Source organism: Sinohyriopsis cumingii, chromosome 2, assembly GCF_028554795.1.
Source record: "Sinohyriopsis cumingii isolate HCF-2022 chromosome 2, ASM2855479v2, whole genome shotgun sequence".
Lineage (NCBI taxonomy): Eukaryota > Metazoa > Mollusca > Bivalvia > Unionida > Unionidae > Sinohyriopsis > Sinohyriopsis cumingii.
In genome coordinates, this window is record NC_142962.1 from 69,010,080 (window position 1) to 69,034,749 (window position 24,670).

The 24,670-nt window shown below is 34.3% G+C and overlaps 1 protein-coding gene across 1 annotated transcript in view; it reads left to right on the forward strand.

Moving 5' to 3' along the window:
• The window catches only part of LOC149805105 (uncharacterized), a 97,262-nt gene that overhangs the window by 39,345 nt on the left and 33,247 nt on the right, over nt 1-24,670 (forward strand). The window contains exons 8-15 of the mRNA XM_089947392.1: nt 1,354-1,510; nt 6,337-6,521; nt 7,850-7,960; nt 10,672-10,743; nt 15,433-15,483; nt 16,893-16,957; nt 18,854-19,000; nt 22,835-23,039. Of these exons, the coding sequence (XP_089803518.1) occupies nt 1,354-1,510; nt 6,337-6,521; nt 7,850-7,960; nt 10,672-10,743; nt 15,433-15,483; nt 16,893-16,957; nt 18,854-19,000; nt 22,835-23,039 (993 nt within the window). The remainder of the gene's footprint in view (nt 1-1,353; nt 1,511-6,336; nt 6,522-7,849; nt 7,961-10,671; nt 10,744-15,432; nt 15,484-16,892; nt 16,958-18,853; nt 19,001-22,834; nt 23,040-24,670) is intronic.

The window sequence follows — 24,670 nt, forward strand, 5'->3', positions numbered from 1 at the left end:
CGATTTTATGGCGGATAGGTGTTAATTGTTAATGATAACATGAGTTTCTTTAATAGGCATGTTTGGAAATAAAAGGCACTCATCTCAGATGATTAACCAACAGGAAGATTTAATTCAGTATGTAACTGACGTTATGAACATGTAACACCCACATGCTGTTTACTTGCTAATTACAGGAGACTGAAAAACATACTTGCTACTTAACAATTAATTTTAAAAAAAAACAAAAATAAGCATTCTCAGATCATTCTTAATAGTTGGATTGTCAACTGTTGTGATGGATATTGCCAGTTTCAAGGTGACTATATGATAATTGTTAAGTAGATGGATTAAAAATAAGTGTTCACAAATTCTTCAGTTGTGAGTATAAATAAATAATTATGAACAGTGTACCTTTCATTCTCTCTCATTCTTACTTTAAAAAAATATATATACATGTATTTACAAACCCTTTTCTGGGGCCTTGAGTGGCCAAATGGTCTAAACCACTTGCCTCTACTGATCACTGCCATCTCACCTATGTCCATGTGGGTTCAAGTCTTGGGCTTGGCCAGTGTAGGTATATGAGAAAGCTACCAGTTGCTTTCATTAGGTCATTGGTTCTTACCAGGGTTTCTAGGTTCTTCGTTCACCAGTTATACTTGCCATCATATATAGCCTATCTTGTGCTGAGAAATAGTGTTCAACCCCAAGACAGCAAATCAGCCAACCAAGCAAACTTTTTTAACCTATCCATCACCTGTTTATATACATGTACATATTTGCTTTTGCTCATCTAACTACACTATATCTGCATTCTAGCTCTTTTTACTCTACATATCTCTCTACATGTATTATTTACATATTTATATTTTTTATACTTTAATTATTGGCTCATGGTTTCAAGATGCCAGCAAAGATGAAGAGAAAACAAAAGTTTTAAAATATTTAATGATTTCTTTCAAATATACCATATTTTATGTTTTGTTTTATTCATCTTAGGATATTATGTTTGGGGCATGCTCAGATTTTCCAAATGCAAGCTCAATTTTCCAATCAGCTTGTATCCTATTATATATATTTAACTCACCTATTTTGACTGCAAGAACAAAGTTAAAGACCTAATAATGTTTCCTACCTGAAATATTCTCAGCATGTTTTTTATTTTTTAATGTTTTTCTAATTTCATGGTGTTTGTTTTTGTAATAATATTATATGTTTTTTTTATCTTATAGGTGTTGTCTAATGTTGTAAAGCGCTTAGAGCTTCTAAAGATTAGGTGCTATATAAAGTCCTCCTTATTATTATTATTATTATTATTATATATATATATATATATATATATATATATATATATATATATATTACACTCAGTCTTATGAAGAGGTGATGAAGCCCCCACGTCCTGTGATCACAGAGGAAAAACTAAGTTTTCTTTGGCCACAGCCACAGAGCATTTTGCAGAAGGAGGGTAAATGGTTCCATCCTCAGACACATCTGTCTGTCTACATAGCTGCTGGAACTGCCATTAGTGAGTATTTCATACTGAATCCAGAAGGGAATGCATGTTAGTTCATTTGGTAGGTTAAGACTTGTAGCTGAAGGGTCATGGGTTTGTTACCTATTCTGGCCAGCCTGGGTCAGCTGCCTCTGTCTTTGAGAATGGCATGTAGCTGTCATTTCCTAGGCGTGGTATATAGCCAGATGATGTGTTGAAAGCACCATTAAAAACAAACTAACCTGAGTCCTCTCTTCTCTTCATTCTCAACTATTCTCATTAATAATTTGTTTTATACTTCTGGCCCAGAACTGTTTAAAGATGTATGTATGCTTGAACTATGCAGATGACATAGTTTACACTGTTTTGTTTACATGTGAATGACTCAGATTTATTTTATTATGAGTAAGTTCTTTTATTGTTCTGCCCATTATACAACATAAATTTTGTCCCATGGGGGACATAGTATCCATGCTTCGATGCTTCTATCCATCCATCTGCTCAAAAGTCCATGCATCACATTTTCCCTTCCACTCATTAACATTAAAGCTGTTTGAGGGATGGAACTTGGTATATGTATACATAATGACTACAAGTTGTCTTGTCATACCAGATTGGAGCTGCTGTCTTATAGGTCAAGGCCAAGGTCACAGCTTAGTATTTTTTAATTTCCATCACTCTTTGTAACTTTAAAGCTATTCAAGATTACCGTATTTTCCCGCATATATCCCGCAGACGCAGATAATCCGCACCCTCATATAGCCCGCGGGTTTTGGGGTTTTGTGTAAAAAATCGTTGGCATAACCCTCACCTTTGTATAACCCGCAACCATAGATTGATGAACTTTTTTGTGTATGTTCACATTGTCTACCATTACTGTTTTTAGAAGGACCGAATTCGTCAGTGCTCACACATGGATGACGAACGATACTACAACTACTACATTTTCACTCACCCGCCCAACATGCAAATTTGTATTTACGCTATCAAGTCAGTCGGCCCCGGTCCATATTCATCCCTCTGCATCAGTTCAAGTTAGTCACCCTGCCTCCACTATATTCCGGCTGGCAACTGGCAGATTTGAATTTTGAAGCCAGGTACTTGTGAGCCGGATATGCAATGGTGTGAGGTCCTGAGGCTGAATGCCACAATTGTCAATTTCGAATGTAGCTCGCATGATGTCAATTAACTACCGGTATTCAGGCTCAGTACACAGTGCTTGTGCACGTAGGCTGTCTATAGGAGCTGTGCCTCAACTACAGGCTACATAAACGCGGACATTTCTAAATAATCTTGTATTGTCTTTAATTGTAGATTCGAGTTTAAATAATTTCTTTCTGTTTAATTTAAAAAATGCCGAAACGAAAGTCTTACACAGCCGACTTCAAGCTAACTGCCATTGCGTATGCTGAAGTGCATGGCAATAGAGCCACAGGCAGAAAATTTGATATTGATGAGAGTGTAATCCGAGGTTGGAGAAAAGAAAAAGGAACGTTGGAGAAGATGAATCCATGAAAACGTGCTCATCGCGGACCTAAAGCAAAATGGCCTCACCTTGAAGCTGACCTGAAGCAGTGGATCGTGGCCCAGCGGGAAAACAACCGACCAGTCTCGACAGTTGCCATCAAACTGAAGGCCAAACTCATGGCGGCAGAGAAGCACATTGATGATTTTAAAGGAGGAGTGCATTGGGTATATAAATTTATGAAGAGGAACGAATTGTCAGTCAGAACACGAACGACCGTCGGCCAACGTCTACCCAAGAATTGGGAGAAGAAGATGGATGATTTTCGTGAATTCGTCGCCAGGGAAATTCAGAAGCTTGACCTTCCCCATTCTGCCATTATTAATATGGACGAAGTACCGATGTGTTTCGACATTCCGGCAACAAGGTCAGTGGACGAAGTCGGCGTTAAAACCGTTAAAGTGGCAACAACCGGGCACAAGCGAACCTCTTTCACGGTTGTACTGGCTTGTGCTGCAAATGGAGTGAAAATTAAACCTATGGTGATTTTCAAGCGGGTGACAATGCCTCGTGAGAAACTACCTTCAGGCATTGTTGTCCATTGCAACAAAAAAGGATGGATGAACTGTGATGTAATGAAAATCTGGATCGATAAATGTTATTGAGCCAGGCCTGGGGGATTTTTCTTCCCAAGATCTCTGTTGATTTTTGATTCGATGGCGGCACACAAAGAAACAGAAGTTCAAGCAGTTATAAACTCTTGTGGTGCGCATATTGCCATAATCCCTGGAGGTCTAACGTGCAAGTTGCAGCCCCTGGATATTGCTGTCAACCATCCCTTCAAAACTTACGTGCACGCGGAATGGGAAAATTGGATGGCGAATGGGGAACATTCGTTCACCCCAGCAGGCAGACAACGCAGGGCAACATATGTAGAAGTGTGCAAGTGGATTGTGACAGCTTGGAACAAAATAAAACCGGAAACGATGCGAAATGGATTCGTCAAAGCTGGACTGATCCCTCCTCCTGTTGAAGCTCCAGCAAGTTCCGACGATACTGACGAAGAAGAAGAGGATCAACATGTCACTGAGCTGCGCCTTCAGAATGCTCTTGACATTCTGGACAACAACAGTGACATTAATGAGGATTTTGAGGGTTTCAGTGATGCCGCCAGTGATGAAGGTGAACCAGATAATTAATTATGATATTATTAGTTTTAAATTTTATTATCAAGATTCAAGTTATTACTCATTAGTCTACCCATAGTTTATAGTAAAATAATATCAACCAAAGCAAATAAAGTTTGATTCTTTGTCTTCATCTTTGCTATTTATAATGTCTTTGTTTTCAATCATCGGAAACGGTCTTTTTGAGACGAGTCGACAAGATAAACAACAAAACACGTGTTTTTAATTTTTTTCATTAAAATATGTAAAATTAGGTAGTTATTTCAATTGAAAACAGAAAATATTGATTATGAAAACATGACGGATACGAAATTTTATGTTTTTATCCCGAAATGTTGATTTGGTCCCGATAACGTAAGTTGTTGTGAAGTCACCGTAGTAGCCATAATATCCAACCCTAGCAAAACAAAACTAGAACAATATATAAGTTATGTAGTTATGTTTTTCAAACAATATATTGAAATATTATTACGTGTAAAAAATGTGTGATATAGCCCGCACCCTTATATAACCCGCACCCCCCCTGCGGGGTTTGTAAAATCTGGTATAACCCACGGGATATATGCGGGAAAATACGGTATTGGATGAAATTTGGTATGCATCATCACTAAAAGTTGTGTCATCATACTAGATTGGAGCTGCTGTCTTAATGCTAAAGGGATGAAACTTAGTATTATTTTACATCATTCCTAGAATGTGTTTCACATGGTACATATAGGGTCCTATCTTTAGGGTCAAGGTCATGGCTGAGTATGTAATATTTTCATCAGAGTTTTTCTTCTGCATTGTAAATTTTATGCCATTTGAGATTAGGGCATGAAACTTGGTATACTTGTGCATCATCACTAGAAGTTGTGTGGTATACCTCATTGGAGATATATCTTCAAAGTCCAAGTTATAGATCAGTATGTTTTCATCACAATTTCCCTTCTGGTCTGTAACTTGGAAGCCTTTTAAAATTATGGGATGAAACATGGTATGCATGTACATCATTGTTGGAAGGTGTGCTGTATACTATATTTGGTGTCCTGTCTTCAAGGTCAATGTCAGACCTTAATATGTCATTTTCTTCATGTCACTTTTCCACTATTTGAATCTATAGCTGTTTGAGATTGCAGCTAAGTAAATTAGTAAACATAAATCATTTTTAGCAGGTTTGTTGTTTACCATATATGACAGTGTTATATTCAGGGTCAGTGTCATGGTTTTTTATTTAGAAATTTTATATTATACTTTCCTTTCCACTTTATAATTTTAGAGCCATTTGAGCTGAAGGAATGTAAATTATCATCACTAAAAGGCATGTAGCATACCACATTGGGGTTCCTATCTTCAGGGGCAAGGTCACAGGTCAAATAGTTTAGGTTTCAGTCACATTAGCTTGTCTGCTCTCTAACATAAGAGCTGTTTAAACTTAATAGATGAAGCTTGATATACTAAAAGATTTTTTGCATGACATGTTTGAGGTTTTATCCTCAAGGTCAAGGTCACATTTCAGCATTTTAAGGTTTCCTTTGTTTCCAGTTGGTGGTCTAAGGTGCTAACCTTTACACATTTCATCTCAGTCTGCATGAGTTCAAGTCTCGGCTTGACCAGTGTGGGTACATGTGTAAGTTTCCTGGTAGCTTCCTGTGGGTTGGTGGTTCTTCCCAGGTTCTTCCTACACCATATACTCTCTGCCATGTATAGCCAGCCATCCTGTGTTAAAACCAAACTGAGGTACAGGGTTAACCATGGTAAACTTATCCTTTTTGATTTCATGGCATCTTCTGTATCACTCCAAGGTATAAACTCCAAGGTTAAGGTCATCACTTATCACTTTTCTAATACCCCTTTTCTTCATCCATTAATGTTCTTCAAGCTATGACAAAGAAACTTAGTTACTTTCCATGTAACTTTACAGCTGTGTTTTAAAGGTCAAAGTTAGAGTTGCTGATTATGAACTTGTATGACGTCACCAAGGTATAGATGTTTGACTTTCTTTTTGTTTTATGATGTCAAGAAACAGGTCAGAGGAAACAGCCTTCTTAATTTTCATTTTTTTAATTGTGTTTCTTTAAAATCACTGTTACACTTGAGCATAAAGTTGCAGCAAAACATAAACTCCATATTGTGATTGGAGCTGCTTGTTTGGGAGTTGCCAAGAGTGGGGGCATTTTTTTTTTTAAATTACCCAATGAACAAAGGCATATTTTTTGTGCTTGCAGATGTACAAGATGTATTACAACCATGGGAAGTAAAAAGCCCCTTATTTAAGGCAATTGGTATTGAATTAGATCTGGACATATTGACTAACCAAACAGATCTGGACCAAACTCACATCATGTGTCATGTTAACAGGAGACTTTGTCCAGGGCCTGGAGCCTACAAGATAACAATCATGCATAAACAGGTAAATATCTATCACTTTTGTATATTCAGTGCTGAGCAAGCATGCACATATTGGTTGTCTTTTTTAAGTCTTTGGTGCTTTATTTCTATTAGTATATTTGAAAGCACTACCACTAAAAATCTCTTTAGTGTATAAAACATTTTTATTGCATACTAGTGTTGTAAACATGTTAACCCATGCTGAGTACAATCATTTCATAATATTTTTGGCCATTTGTTTAGTTTTATCTGCCATTAAATGTGTTTGAATATATAACATTGTGTTGTAGTTAGCAATGTTACGTCAAAGTATAGCTTTTTAAAGTTAATTCCTTTTTCAAGTTTATGCATTTCAACCAATAGGCATATCTTGCTTTGTTGCCAGTTAATTAGTTTCACACACACACACACATGCATATATATATATACATATATATATATATATATATATATATATATATATATATATATATATATATATATATATATATATATATATATATATATATATATATATACATACATATACATATATATATATATATATGTATATATATATGTATATATATATATATATATATATATATATATATATATATATATATATATATATATATATATATATATATATATATATATATATATATTGTGTTGAGTTGTCAGTATCAGAAGATCTTGATCCTTATGAGAATTTAGGCATGAATATTGCAGTTTATGAGTGAAATACATGAAACGTTAGTTACTCATTTTCACCATGATCAATGTTTGTAACAAGAATTCTTAGATGCATTGGGGCAGCAGACCTATATACATGTGACTTAAGGTTTTATGCAGTTCTCAGATTTTGCATCATGAAGATTTCAACAGCTGAACGACACTAAAATTTCTCTCTGAAGTCAGGCTATTAGCGGATTTTTGGTGACTTGGTATGAGAATGATTACATTGCTTTGACAGTTTTTTCACTTATTTATAATGGGATTGGATAAATTGTTAGAACTTAATGAATCAGATTTTTACAGAGAATGTCTCAATGTCAAGTAAGGTTACAACATAGTTGTTCACACCTGTTCTTTTATAATGGGGTAACCTTGAGGAGAAGTAGTTCTAGCTTCATTTGAGAGGGTAGTGATACCGAATCAGATTGTTTTCCTACTTCTAGGTTATGTTGAAAAACATTCTGGCTAATTATTGAGTAAGAAATTGATATAGCTGTATGAAAATAAATATTATGTGCATGGTAAGGCATAGTGTTAGTTTGATCCAGCATTCACTCTGAACTAGTTTTAATTGTGATTTTAATAATCATTGTATTTACCTCTCCTCTCTTCACTGTTTTCATTTATTTGCAGCTTAAAATTGTTTGCAATGACTGTGATAGTTTACACTATGCAATCTCCACATTGGTACAGCTGTTCAGAAGCTATTTACACGAGGGCAAAATCTTTATTCCACAATTACTTGTAAGTATGAGAAGAGCTGTCTTAATCAGTTTATTTTAACCAGAGATCAGTCTGTGTGAATTTTGAGAACATTAATAAGAAAATGCAAAATGCAATCATGTACTGTTTCTGCTTCATATCTCAATTTTAAACTCTCAGTTTTTTAATTATCCTCTAACAGTATCTTTACCAGAGTGTATAATTTTGATGTACATGTTTATAGGTAAATTACAATATACCTGTGATAAATAAATATATGACAAAAGGTATTTTCTTCTGAATTTGCAGACATTTTCTTTGGTATTCTAATACCTTTTTCTCATGCTGATGGTATTTTGTTGGATTTTAATCCCTGATATGTAGTTGGAAGAGATATTGCTATGTCAGTTTTTGTGTTTGTATGTATGGTCAGTCAGTCTGCATAGGTTTGAATCTTTGCTTGACCAATGTAGGTACGTGAGAAAATTTGCCAGTAGCTTCCCATGTTTTAGTGGTTCTTCCCATGGTTTTACATGATTCTTCCTTTGCCAGATACACCAGTCACACCATATGCAGAAAAATGGCATTAAGCCCACAAGAACAACAACAGATTGAGAGTGCCAGACCATGGGGTGCTTTCACTTGGAGTCTTACATAAATGGGGACTTGGGGAATGTGTTATATCTAGAGAGATAGTTTTAATTACCCTTGTTAATGCCTGTTAGATTGAATAATTCATAGCACTAATCAAAATGCATCTTCCTTAAACCCTTTCCCTCACAGCACCTACCAGTGAACTACAGCTCACTATACATGTCTGTTGCTACATTATACAGTGTATTACATATAGAACAGAATGCCACCTGATGACATTGTCTCAGTATTTGTTGTTGTTGTTGTAGGGTTTAATGCCATTTTTCAGCACAAGATAGGCTATACATGGCAGCCAGTATTAATGTGGAGGAAGAACCCGGGAAAACCTCTGGAAAGAACCACCGACCCACGAGAAGCTGCTGGCAAACTTTCTCACATACCCACATTGGCTGAATCTGAGACTCGAATCCATGCAGACAGTGGTAAGATGGCAGTGATCCATAACGGAGAGCGCTTTAGACCACTCGGCCACTCGGGGCCCCCTTGTCCCAGTATATTTGGACAGGATAAACTGCATATTGATTTATGCATATTTAAGACATTCAGATTCAATATTTAAAGCCTCCTGCTTTTTTTAAAGTATAAAATTATAAATATCGACATTTCTGCTTACTTGCGCATCAGGCAGTGAATTCCAGGATAAATTCCACACAATATTGGGTTTCCAAAATTAGTGATCATTGTTATTGCTGTGTAGGCAATTTGGTCATAGTTTGTTCATTTTTGTTTATAAAAAGATTCTTTTGGTCTTGAGATCAATTATATCCTCAAAAACATACCTGCTATATTCACAGACAATGTTGGGATAATTTTTTGTACTCAAAATGTGTGTTGTGCCATTACAATGAAACAACCAAATACTCCAAGCAATCCAAATACAGTAAATCTTCAGTAATTAAAAGATAAATATTCAGCATTGGTTTGATGACTCACTTAGCCCATAAAGCATTCTCTCGTCTTTCATTGCCAAAAACATGACACAAAACTATGAGCTCAATTCAAAATTTTGGTCATGTAGCACTTACACTCCTTCTGTATTGTTATTTATGTCTAATGAAAACTCACTTCTTTTATTCCAGTGTGTTACAAATCTATGGTCTTAAACTAAGTAATAGAAAAGAGCAAGAACCAAAATGTTTTGTCAGATTCAACAAATACTTTATTTGCCTAGCATACAAAGTGAATATTTAAAAGAACTTACACTATTGTAAATTAAATCCCAAACAGTCCTAAAAGTTTTATCACAAGTTCACATGTATAAAGTTCTAACTGAATTCCACTGGTATTCCCAATAAGTTCCAATATTAAATATGTTAATGAGCTTATGGTCTTGAATGTGGTAATGTGCCAATGGCCTTGAGTGTGATGATGTACTAAGTCTTTTGATGTATCACAATAATATAATCCAAAAATATCTTTGTCTGAGTTCACTATATTTCCAAATTAATGTTTCTGTCCAAGAATATTATTGATGAGAATAATAATTTGAATAAATGATTCCGCCCAAAACGAAAATCTGAACACAACAACAAGGCTGATTTTGCAGCACGATGTTAAGGCAAGAATAAGTAATTTCCCAAGCAAATAACATTATATAAGACCTAAGACACAATAATAGAGCCCAGATGCAGGTCATCCTCCTCTAAAACATTCAGAGTTGTCAACAAGTTTAGGTATTTCCAACGGGAAATCTAATGTCCTAGACCCAGACTGAAATAAACATGTTTTCCTCAGTTGACAATGATCTGAAGATTTATTCCACACTCATTGAGAAAATTGTAGCTATATATTCTGTTGTTTACAAAATAAATGACTCTGGTCAGGTAAAATGAACTCATACAAATACAAATGTATATAACATATAATCATTAAGAAAAGCTAACATATAATACAAATTAAATATACATAACACTGTTTTTGTGGATTTTATCGCATGTACTGGCCATAAATTTGAAATTGCACAGAGAACATCATTATATGCTATTGAATGCCATTTCAGTTAGACCTATATTTAGTTAAAATACTAAATTTTACATTAACATGATAAATTATTCCCACAACAAAATTAGCAAAAATTGTAATTCTATTTTCTGATGCAGATTGATGACTGGCCAGAGCTACCATATAGGGGAGTACTACTTGATATATCAGTAGGAAGAATACCAAATATGGTGAGAATTGAAACATTAGTTTCTCTTTAGTGACTTTTTTTTCTTTCTATCAAAACAGTACATTTTTTTACCTTTCTGAGCCTTAATGCCAAGTAAGTTTATGGTATAGTCCTGCATCCATCATGCATCATTAGTTGTTTGTTAGTAATTGCTGGTTTCAACTTCTAAAAAATCACTGAAGTGACTTCAGCCAAAGTTGGCAGAGAGCATCCAGGTTTATACAAAGGACTTTTAATTTTTATTAATGATGCCAGTGCCCAGTCAAGTGTGACTGCTGTAAAAATAGAATTTTTTTAAAACAGCTTCTCTGTTGCCACTGACTAAATTGGTATAAAAGTTTATCACATTCTGGGATCAAGGCCTTTTCATTTTTTAATTTTGCACACATGATACTGATCCACTATTACATATGGTGCTATTATGATAAACAAAAACAGATCTAAACAGCTTCTTTTAAAACAGAAATATATCAGAATTGACAGAAAACATTCTGGCATGACTCTTTTATACAAATGATCACCATTACTAAAATTATAGAAACATTTAAACAATTTCTTCTCAATATAGAAATAGATCATTTTTGACATAAAACATTCGGGCATGAAGGTTTTTCAAATATGGTTGCCATTACAAAATATAGAGAGACCTTTAACCAGCACCATCTCAAGAATCCCTGAAAATTAGACAAAACTTGACAGACAGCATTTGGACATGAAGTCCTTTCAAATTTGTACATATGATGCATATCTGCTTTCATATATGGCAATCATTACTGAGAAAAACCTACAAATACTTTCTTCTAAAAAGCCCTGAACCTAAATTGACCAGAAAGTATTTTCTTTGCAGAATCTGCTTAACACATTAACCCCTAGCGACAACTTAACAGGGCAGGAGGTAGTAGCCTACTGCCGAGCTCTGTAGCGTCATGGTCATGCATGATACACTACAATGGGTGGTATAATAGAAAGGTAGACAGATGTAGCTCTACAATGATACTAAATAATCTGGAATATCTAGTTGCACTACAAAATACAGATTTAAAAAACTCATTTTTTGGAACAACTTTTTTCTACCCAAAATTCGCATGTGGTCGGAATCCGATTTTGTGTCCGGATTTTAGACTTTTTGGTCTCAGATCTAAGGCAAACCGGTATGAACTGCAAACAGACAGATGAGCCTTTGCAAAACGTAGAATAAGATGGGCATTTGGAATAAAGAGTGGCCTCCATACAAAACTAATGGCTCCGTTTAGCAACAAAAAAAAACTCCAACTTTTATCCTTCTGCACACGCATGAGTCAAATAGCCAATGAAAAACGATGTTTCTAACAAAACTAGGCAGTATGTTATTGAAAGATCACTGGGAATTTAGTGTTTTCGGATATATATTTTTTGAAAAATGCTTTCAAAATGTGTTTCCTACTCGATTTTTAGGCGAAAATGATAAAAACTTCCAGGGGTTAATGTGTTAACATAATTAGACCAGATTTGACAGAAAGCATCCTGGCATAGCAGCCACTGTCATAAAACATGGCTGCTATTACTTAAAATAGAACCGCTCCGGTGGCCTGGTGGTTAGAGCGTCTGCCTCGGAAGCGGGAGTTCTTGGGTTCAATCCCTGGCCGAGTCATGTCAAAGACTTACACAAATGGTACTAACAGCTGCCTCGCTTGGCGCTCAGCATTAAGAGGTTAGTGTTAGGACTGGTCAGCCCAGCGTCAGGATAATGTGACTGGGTGGGACATCATGCCACATGTCTGCGGAATGATGCCCCAGTGCTAGACGTCACTATAAACTGCCACACTGAAGACATCATAGCAATATGACTGAACAAAATTTAAAAGCTATGTTAAAAATCCAAATCACACACACACACTTAAAATAGAAAAATCTTTAAGTATGAGCAGACTAACATAGATGTTTTAATCAACTGTCTTTGCAAAGATGTCTTTCTGAAGATGACCAATGACCAATCATGTTGATGTTTCTTGGGGTTTTTTTTGCAATAGTGCTGTGCTACATCAATATAATGTTTTTTTATGAAAGTCTTAAAAGCAATCCATGTTATAAGTGAGTGAGCCTTATATGTAGGAATGTTCAAACAAGACTACATGTATGTCCTGCCAGTGCATGAAAACACAAAAGCAGTAGCCTGTGCTGTAATTGTGTGTGTGTGTGTCATTTTGATTTTTAACGTAGCTTTAAAAACAATTCAGTCTTATCGCTATGATGTCAGCAGTGTAACTGTTTATAGTGTTGTCCAGCACAGGGGCATCATGCCACAGACATGTGTCATCATGTCCCCCACCCATTCACATGATACTGACACCAGGCCAACCAATCCTAGCACCTACCTGTTAATGCTGAGTACCAAGCAAGGCAGCTGCTAGTACCATTTTTATACATCTTTGGTATGAACTCGTGACCTCCCACATCATAGGTAGACGCTCTAACCTCTAGGCCACCAAAGAGGTCTCCTGTGATGTAAAATCAAAATATAGTCAGTTTTAAGAGCTAAGAACTGAAATGTAATAATTAAGAAGTTGTGATACAAATTTTCCTTTTAACATGTGATCATAGTGAAAAACAATTATCACTTTTCTGGCAACAGCAGTGGTGTCACTGTTAAAGTTTTCAGAAATAAGTGGAATGCATCAGTGCATATATTGTGGTGAAACACCAGTTTCCGTGAAACACTTTTTTAATTTGTTGTCTAATTGGTTATGGTTCATTTGTGTATTTAGTGACATACAATTTAAACTGTTTCTTCACACTGTGATCTTTAGAAACATTGAAGCATAAATGATTATTAGGGTTCACTTTTCTTGTACTTTCTTGTCAAATTAGATAACCAAGTCTCATTTTTAGCCCACCTTATTGTGAAGCCCAGTATGCTTATGGGCATGGTCCTGGTTCAGACAAGCATTTTTCAGCATGCATCATCTTCTGTCAGCATTTGTTATTTTCATTTTGTCAAAAACCAATGGACCCATTTCAACCAAATCTGACGGAAGGATGTAAAGGTTTTTTCAGTTGTGAACACATGATGCTAATCTGTTGTAAAATATGTTACAACAAATAGAAAAACCTTTCATGACTTCTTCTCCAGAAACCACTCAGTATAATTTAATAAAATTTGACATATAGCAATTAGGCTTTAAGGTTTTTTCAAATGAACAATTCCTGCTGATATTCCAATAAATACAACATCAAAAATAGTTTTTTTTATTAAAAAAATACAAAATTATTGTCAAAACAGATTTTGACCATGCTTGTCAGGGCTGTAACTACTGCTGATACCAAGTTGCAATCAAATATGGGCAGTTTTGCTAAAAATAAGAAAACCTTTAAAGATTTCTCTAAACATTGCACAACAGAATAATACCACATTTGACAAAACACTCTTTCATAGAGGCCTTGCAGTTGTTAATAAATAATTATGATCTGCCATTAAGTATGTACAAAGTTATAAAAATGGAAATCCTTGGAATGACTTTTTCATTAAAAAAACTTGTAACTTAACAGAATTAGACCTAATTGGATTAAACATCCAGGCATGAATTCCTTTTGAATTGATACAAATGATGATGATCTGTCATCAGACATGACTGCCAATAATAAAATTAGGCAAGGCTATAAATGACTTTTGCCCAAAAGAACTTTGCCAAATTTGACAGAAAGTATCATGTATGAAATCTGTGTAATTTGTTTACATTATGCCAGTCCACTTTTAAGTATGGCTGCTGTTACTAAAAAGTTAATTAAAATAACTTTTCTCTTAAAACGGCTAAATAAAATTTGATGGAAAATTCATACAGTTAAGGCTGATCTACCATCAAGTTTGGCCACCATTACTAAAAATGTAAAAATCTTTAAATGATGTTTTTGGAAAAACTGCTTATTATTAATTACCAAATTTGACAGAAAGCTTTCTGGCATGAATACTATTCAGGTTATTTATACAAATCATGCCAATCTGACATTAGAATTAGCTGCTTCTTTTTTTTTTAAAGCAAATTTTAAATGGTTTCTTTTTTTAAACTAGCCAAACAGAAATATACAGTTTCTTGGCATCAAGGTCTTTCATTTTTGCACAAGTGATGCTCATCATCAATTCAATATGTGCATTATTATTTAAGACAGATAAAACCTTTGAACTAATTATAAGTTTTAAAAAAGTTGATCAAAGTTGACAGAAAGCATACTGATAAAAGACCTTTTAAGTTTGAATAAATAATACTATTATGCCATCCAGTATGGTAGCCATTACTAAAAATAGAAAAACCTTGAAATGTCAAAAGCATTATACTGTTCCAAACTTTTGGGCCCACTGTTCTTATAATGGCCTCTTAGATGGATGTCAGTTGAGTGATCACAGACTTGCTTGTGCCGTGATATGAAATTTTCTAAATGATAACCAGCATTCAATAGCAAGGTCCCTTGTGCACATAAATATTTGTCAAGCTTCAAAAACGTTTCTGATTTTCAGATATTTTTTAACATCTTAATAAGCACAATTTTGTTAATGTCTGAATGCATGATTTTATTAGAAAACAGCATTAACATTGAGTGTAGCTATCTTGCTTTAGAAAGCAATAAGGTTGTAACATACAGATCAGTTATTAACATGACTAAGGAATTACAGTGGTATCATTTTTCATTGCTTTAATCATTCTTTTGATGATTGCAGGACACTATTAAAGAACTTATCAGCATTCTTTCAAGCCTAAAGATCAATCAGGTAACTTTTTCATTTTGATAGTGTAGAAAATGTTACATTTTAAATATGCAATATTGGCAAAAGTTTAATCAGCAATATCTCTCTATCTCTCTCATAGGACGATATTCCTCATTCGACTGGCAAAGTCTTAGAACTCTTGACTTTTTTATGTCCCAGGCATATCTTTGGAGCAGACATGTTGCCTAAGTTTTCAATCACATCATTTCATTTTATATCTGTCACAAATTTTATTTCTGACTCATTAATGTTTGAAGGATTTCATGGATTCAGATCGAATTTGAAATGAAGCTTTTCATTACAAAGACCTAGGTCATGTTTGAGTGAACCATTTTCTGGCAGAAACTTTGCTGAGTTATGGCTCCTGTTTTCAGTCTGTGCTCTTTAATTTTGATTCTGGTCAGTAACTTTTGAGGGACTTCCTGGACTGAAATCAAATTTGGTATGAGGCTTTGTATAATGAAAACCTTGGTCAAGTTCAATTTTGTTTTTCTTTTGGAAAAGTTTTACAGAGTTATGGTCCTTCTTTGACTTGGCACTCCGCCCATTTGTGACCTCTCATTGTTGATTCCAGTGAAGGTTGGTTTGAGGCTTTATATTAAGAAGACCTATTTAAAGTTGATTTTCTCTGTTTTCTGGCAAATTTAGGGCCTTTATTTGAATTAGATCTTTCTCCTTCAGTTTTGCTCCTGCTCATGTGGGGTGGGTGCATGACATATGGGCGCATTGCTATTAAAAATTACAAAATCATTTAATAGGTAGTAATGATGCATAATTAACATGAAATAGCGAAAATATAAACTTGTTCAGAGTGTAAACAAGCACACTTTTTTTAAGATATATAATTAGCAATGATGTTTTATGTGAACATATTCCATATATTTTGTGTATCCCCACTGCATAGCAGAAGTGGGCTTATTGCTTTGCCACTGTCTATTCATATATCAGCTTTTCCATACATTTGTACATCCATCCTGAAGCCATTTTTAGCACAACAGGATAACAGTTGTTTAATGTAGACAAATTACATTTTGTAGGCATAGTATTTTTATGCATTTCTTAACTTTTGGACTCTTATTTTTCTAATTAAAACAAAACTTACCATATGTATCTTGAGAAGTTTTGGTATGCATGTTTGTACACATAAATCTTATTATCACATTTGATTTTCATGCCATTATAATAGCATTTTCCAATAATTGTACAGTTTTTAGTTTTTTAATGGAACTTGGACTTTCGGTCTGCATGGGGGGTAGGGAGGAGCATGCTTGTTGTATAAACACTATTCTAGTGTTTGTTGTCTCAACTGTAAAGTAAAATAGTGATACATATAAAGCATGTTAGATTTTGAGAAGATACCACTAAATGAGGAAACATTGAAATGAAACCTTTGAAATGCCTATGTTTTGCAGATCCATGTTTACAAAAGATTTAAGGCACTTGAGCATCCAGAATGGCAGGTGTGCTACACAAAACAGTGAGTTTAAAAGTTTTATAATCTTTTGATACAAGATAGATACATAACCAGCTCATAAAATGTAAAGATATAATGCCTAATATTTTAATTTTACAAGTCGTTACACATAAGGTCTGAACTTAAGTTTTTCCCAGCCATTTGTTCAGGATATGACCCAGTAAAAGTTACTTGTCTTACCAATGTTTTACTTGTCCCATAATTTTCATCTTTTAGTGTTTGATGTCATCTTAGGGCAGCATTATATTTTGTGATCATGTTGGTATGACCGTCCTGTACTCTTTATTAAGAGGTAATATGCAATGTTGTGTTTGATGTTTTATGGTAATATATGTGTTGTGTTTTTTGGCAATATGATGTGTTTTGGTGTTTTATGGTACAGCAGTACAAGTAGGTTATTTATTGCCAAGGGAAGCATTAGGCCCACTTGCTTTGGCACACACCATGTTAGCTGACCTGGGTAATCTTATAGAAGAATTGGTCACAGGTCCAGCGCACTAACAATGTAGCCACCATGGTTCCTGCCTCAATTAGTCACTTCTTGTGACATGCAGGAGGGTACAGTGGGCCTCCAGGGGCACTGTACTGTGTACAGCAGTGTATTGTAATTATGTCTTTGAAGTGTTATGTGCTGTCATATGTATATGGAATTTTTAATATGACCAACCTGTTCATTGTCAGCTTTTGTTGCATGTTTGTCAGAATAATTGCTAATGTTTATTTTTCTGATTTGTCAAATCTAAAATAAGTGAAAGGTTTTTTTCTCATTAATTTTCAGTCCCATTTGCACCCCAGACAACACATGAACTTGAAAAAGACATTTTAATTTCACCTCAGTAAACAGGAAAGAGTTGTGCATATCTAGCCATTAATAAATGTCAATTTTGTTATAATTATGTAATCAAGCAGTTGCTACTATACTTCTCAGATCTAGCTAAATTAATTGTAAAACATATAAGCCTTAGTCATTTATCCCAATCTAAATTTTTGAGTACCTTTTGTGTATGTGATGTCGTGATTAAGCAATGGTTCACACTCCTCAGGTCTTTGAACTTTCTAGGAAACAAAATTGCTCAAATACAAGACTAGTGCTGAATATATTGTATAATTGAAACAAATTTAAATAGATGAGACTATTCATAATAAAAATGTTTGATGAAGTCTCTCATTTAATCTTAACTTCCTGGTAGGAAGACCATCACAATAATATCAACATGCAACACTGGCCAAGAAATGAATCAATATTGAACCTGATTTGAGAACATATCATCAGACATCTACTGAAACTTGCATCGAACAAATAAAAAAAATGATTATATTTAAATACAATTAAATTGAATGTAATATAGACAATAAAAAATCCCCTTTAAAATATTGATTATCTATAGACCCTAAACCACAAGAAAAATTTCATACATTGAGGATTTTTCCTTCAAAAAATAACATGATTTCAAATTATTTTCTGATAACGCTAAAAAATTAAATACACTGTAACTTCATTAAATGGAATGAGTTCTGTTCTCTTCTCACTCAGCCTAAAAATAACAACAGAGGAGAACTCAGTTCTCATCAGTTTTGCTGATTACACAAGGTATGATAGAAATTTAATAATAATTAATCGATTATCTATAGCTATTAAACATGTTTTTATGACTTGGATATTGATGACACCCTTGTTCAAAATTGTTTAAGCTCAAGTTTCTTACAACCTAATTATGCAGGAAATTCACTTGTGCTTAAAGTCACCTATTTTGTGAAATCACCACTCCCTGAAAGTTGCTAAATTTTATTTTATTTGTTACAAAGATGCATAAAAACTGTCTTGTTATTCTCCAGATATACTTGAAGCATAGTACCAGCTATAATATGGTAATATTTCTAATGTATTTAAATTTTCAGGCAACTTCGAGCCATAGATTCCTATTGTAAAAGTCATGCAATACAGATGATTCCAGTCCTTGATGTGACACCAGCAGTTCAATTTGAGGACATTGAATCACTGTATAGTACATTTGAAGAATACCTATCCTGTTTTAATTACAATGAGTAGGTTTATTTTCTTAATATTTACCTAAACAGTTTGCATTTCCTGAAAATAATTTAAAAATGAGATGATTTTCAATCTGCTATATATTTTGCAAATTTGTTAACTTTCATTGAATGTCATTGATTGAAAAGGCTATTATGATTTATGCCATTGGGTGAAAAGGATATTATGATTTATGCCATATGGTGAAAAGGATATGATTTATGCCATTGGGTGAAAAAGCTATTAGTATGATTTATGCCATTGGGCGAAAAAGCTATTATAAGTTATGCTATAGGGTGAAATGGCTTTTATGATTTATGCCATTGGGTGAAAAGGATATTATGATTTATGCAATGGGGTGAAAAGGCTATTATGATTTATGTCATTGGGTGAAAAGGCTATTATGATTTATGTCATTGGGTGAAAAGGCTGCTATGATTTATGTCATTGGGTGAAAAGGCTATTATGATTTATGCAATGGGGTGAAAAGGCTATTATGATTTATGCAATGGGGTGAAAAGGCTATTATGATTTATGCAATGTGGTGAAAAGGGCTATTATGATTTATGTCATTGGGTGAAAAGGCTATTATGATTTATGCAATGTGGTGAAAAGGCTATTATGATTTATGTCATTGGGTGAAAAGGCTATTATGATTTATGTCATTGGGTGAAAAGGCTATTATGATTTATACTATAGGTTGAAATGGTTATTATGCATGCTGAGCATTTTATTCTGTGTTGTTTGAAGGTAATAAATTTTGCAGTTTGTGTTGTCAATATGAGAAAAATATACCATCAACCTCCAAAGAACAGTCATAGGTTTAAGTCAGTCACATTTTTAAAGGCCTTGTAAAATTAATATCGCTATAACTTTCATCTCTATATTACAGCAAATTATGGCCAGTCTGATAGGTTGCTTCTTTGATTCCAATATACCATGTATACTCACTTTTAAGTCTTATAAGTCAAATCCAACTTCACATTATGTGCTAGTAGATCTGGGTCTGTGCAGTTTTTAGGAGTAATCAGTAGAACAACATAGACCTTGATCTATCAACTCATCTGATAACAGATCGGGTTCTATGTTTTTTTGTAGTTGAACTCAACTTATAAGCTAGTATATATGATACTCAATTTAATCTACATCAGCGGACAAAAAAATGTCACTGGGTTACACTGGATGATCTGAGTTGATAAATGGTTTTCGCAGAGAAAATACAGTTTATGAGGATGATTGCTTTTGAAATGTTGAGTATTTAACTTGTTTAAAAATTGATAATTTTACATTTTTAAGGCTCAAGCAAGCCATAATCACCAAGTTTTTATATAGATTAGTGTGCATTTTCTTGTGTTGTTTTTACTTGAATATATATTTCCATGCAAGAGTAATTGCATAGAAAAGAATGGGGGAAAATATACTACAGTAAAAACTGTTATGAGTGACCACCTGTCATTTCTGACCACAATCGTAATGCATGGATCGATTTTATTATATAAACACTCTTTTATGAGAGACCACCTGCTGTATGTGACCAGTGACCGTGATGTCTTGGCAAAATATGCATTTTGATACTGCTGTGAACAACCACATCGCAAAAGCAACAGATCGACACCACTGACCTTGACTTAATCCTTTGTAAACACGAGAGCTCAGGATACATGTAGTATGCAAACAAAGTGCACATTAAATAACACTACAGTTGAACAACCATATGGTGAGATAAACACCACTAGCCATTATTTAATCCTTTGTAACAAAGACCGCATAAATAGTATAGATTGTTCTTATAAGGTTGTTGTTTTTTTAATTGGCTAGCTACCAGTTTTGTGAAATTTACAAGTCCAGCATATGGTGTCATATGTAAACTTCAGTAAACCAGACTAAAGTACATGTCACTAACCACCATTGTAGTGCTAAAGTCATGTGAATGGCCAGTAAGATTAACCATTTTTTCATCAAAGGGAGTAACGATGGACGTATGCAGTAAATTTAGAGGTTGTACTTTTTCTTTATCTTCATGAAAACCCACACGATGCTGGTAGTCATAATTTCCCAGTGAGAAATCTTTTGAAAGGGCTTCAGTGTAGTGTTGAGTACATCGTTTGTCATTCCAGTTATTCTTTAAGCCCTGAGGGTGAATGAGCTCTTTGTCTTTTATGCTAGTAAGTGAGAATCATTTCCAGATTCTTTTTTTGTTTCTTTTGTTACAGTGTTTCACCAAGCCATCATCTGTTTACCCAGGTGCAGATTGTCACAACCTTTGTTTATCGAGATATAACGCTGATGATTTAAACTTCATCTCAAAATAAATGTTTTGTTTCTTGAAAAGTTAATTATGTCTTTTGGTTTCATTCATTGGTATATAATATATATTTATTCCACATTTCCCCAAAACCTGATCAAAACCAAAATACATCTAGTCGTTATTACATCAACACTAATAATCTTGAAAGACCGCTTTTGGTTGGTAGAAGGGCGGTCTCACATAACAGGTTTTACTGTATCACAAATTGCCCTAAAATAAGAGCTGAATTATTATTTAAAAATTTTCACAGGTTGAATATTGTATGCTTCTTTATTACATGCACATAAAAATGGGTATACTGGTGAGTGAACTTTGTGAGGATGAAATGATATTGAGATATTGTTAGTTTTCTACAACAGAGAACCATCTGTGCCAATTTATGATGTTGTCTTTCTGTAGCCAGCTTACTTCTGCACAAAGACTCAAGTTGTGCACCATTTACAATTACTAAATTTTGTGAATACCTTGCACTTGGGACAGTGAAGAACCCATTTTATTTTGGAATCAAAAGCCAGAGTCACTGACTGAAAGAAGTAAAATGGTTTCTGCAAAATAACTTGAGTTGTCCACCATCTGCAGTTACCAAAATTTGTGGATTGCTTGCACTTAGATGAGGATCAAAGTCTCTAACTGAATGAAGAAAAAGAGTTTCTGTACAAAACTTAGTTCTACACCACATACCTGGACCAGACATTGTAACTGGCTTGCAGTTGTGATAAAGATGAAGCCCTATTGATTTTGGTTGAAAGGTAAATGGTCAAGGTCACAGTGACTGAAGAAAGAATAATGATTTATGCACAATAACATTAGTTCTTCATCACAGATATTGACCTATCTGTATGGATGGCTTGTATGGGAACAAGGAAGAAGTCTGTAAATTTGTAGGTCAAAAATCAAGGTCACCAATTATGGTTTCTGCAAAAGAATTTCAGTTATCAACCATGTACTTTCACTATCGTGGATGATCCATATGTTATTTCTATGTCAATGGTTATGGTCATCTTGAAGAAAAAATGTTCTTGCCTAAAAACTTGAGTTTTAATTATGTACTTTGCCCAATGTTTGTGGAGGACTTGCACTTAAGATATGGAAGAGACCAATTAATTGAAGGCTCATAAAAATCAAAATTTGGGGTAAAATTGGGCTGAACAGAAAAGGATTTTACACAATGACTTTTGTTCTAGAGTAAGTTACATGACCAAGCTTTGTGGGTTACTTTCACTTTGGGTCATGAAGAAACCTATATATTTCGTACTCAAAAGGCCAGAGGTCATAGTCATGGTAAGTAAAGAAGATAATGATTTCTGAACATTATATTTAGTGTGTTAAGTTCATGCACAGAGTAACATGGGGCAAGTGCCATTCACAGCACTCATTTTTGTTTTGAGTTTTATCTGTTTTGGGTTTTAGAGGGATTCGTGCCAAGAATGAATAAGGTATTTGAGAGATGTTGAGTGTTGAGTAATTGATGTTTGAGTTAGTGAAGTTGTACATGTATTTTGTCTAATTGCAAAATAAGAGGTACTTGTACTTGTTATTACAGATTTGTTAGTATTGGTCCGAGGCTGAGCAGTTTCATGCTGGACATGTCAGATGACAATGGAATCAACATGAATGACATGTTTCAACTGCTGCCCCTTCAGAGGAACCAGACCTTGCTGCTGTGTGGATACCCACTGCACGATCTAGACAGAAATTTCCTCTACCAGTTACCCCCTAGCCTGGTTTTTAATGAGTATGGTGTGCAGGTAAATGGCATCTTGATACAGGCTAACCTATTTTTCCTTTACCAGTTAAACTTCCTTTTGTATTAAAATAAATATATATATTTTTCAAAGTATTAAAAATTATTTTTTTTATAAATATTCTAATATTTGGTTATGACCATGTGCAAAAAGAATCATCCCAGAATAAGATCTATGTGTTCTTTTGATACTTGCCTTCCAACCTGTACTAACATAAAAATATGGTACAATTGTTATCTTTTATTGGTAATATGTGCCACACTTTTGATAATATGTATTCCTACAGCTGCATTAACCTCATTAATCTAATTACTGTGAAAATAATATGAAATCTTTCTTCTCTTGTTCAAATAAAAGAGCATGATGGAAGAAATATTAATCAGTACATAAGATTATGTGTTTTTAGTTAATATATTGTGTTGTGTTGCCAATAGAGGAGCTACATAGCTATTTCGATTTTTCAGTTACATCATGGTTGTGATATTCTTTGTGTACAGGTTATATTCCATTGTCAATTATTACTTAAGGAAAAACATTGATTTCTGTTCTAAAATGGACCCAGTGTCACAGTGTGCCAAAAATCTTATGGTTATGCTGAGCTATTACATGCTATTTGAATATGCTTTAAGACTTGGTTGAAACCGGATTTACTCTCTGGGTAATTCTAGTCAGCTTGGAATGTATTGAGATGACCAGCCTGCTACTATATACATTCAGTTGACAGGAAAAGGCCAGTCTATATGTTTTACTGACATTGAACCCTGGTTCTATCCTTACCCAAGCCTGTCTCATTCAGTAACTTGAAGCTATTGATAATTTTGTGTGTGTGTGTATATATATATATATATATATATATATACACACACACACACACACAGACACACATATATACACACACTTACTGGCATGAGTTAATGAATTTATACATGTAACTGAGCTTAGCCACAGGGTTCATATATATCCTCTCTTTCACTCCTTCCAAGGAATTTCGTCCCAGGGTCATACCATGAAAACTTTGAGATCCTTACTCAGTAACCATGTATATACTGAACTTAAAAAGTTGCACATGATATTTCCCTACCTAACCAGATGCTTGAACATAAAAGTAAAATGTTGAAGCTTAATGAAGTTTCTCCATCAAATACATTGTCTAGTCACATTAATGTTAGGAATTACTTCTGCTTTCTCCAGAATCTAGGCATGCAATACACCTGAAAAACCTCTCCGTCTATACATTGTTTTGTTTTTTCCAAAGTGAAGTAACTTATGCAGATTACCTCCCCTTACCACACTAGAGTGCTTCATATATTGGATAGTGTCAGTTTTAAATATTGCTGCAAACTGTCAACAGGCCTCAGAAAATCCATGAGTTTTAATTTTTTCTATTAGCCAATCAACAGTCAACAGTCTTTTTTGGGTTGATCAGTCAGTCAAAGAATAATAGTGTGTATTGTACACTACATTTTTGTGTATTTTGCTGAAATTTCAGATATTTTGTGTGAATTTTCTACTGCTTCATTTGACATGTTTGCATTGATACTGCCATATTACATTTGTGTAGAACCACTGTAGATTTATATTAGTTTCTTTCTGTAATCAACAAAACAAACACAAAGATTCAGTGTTATGTATTC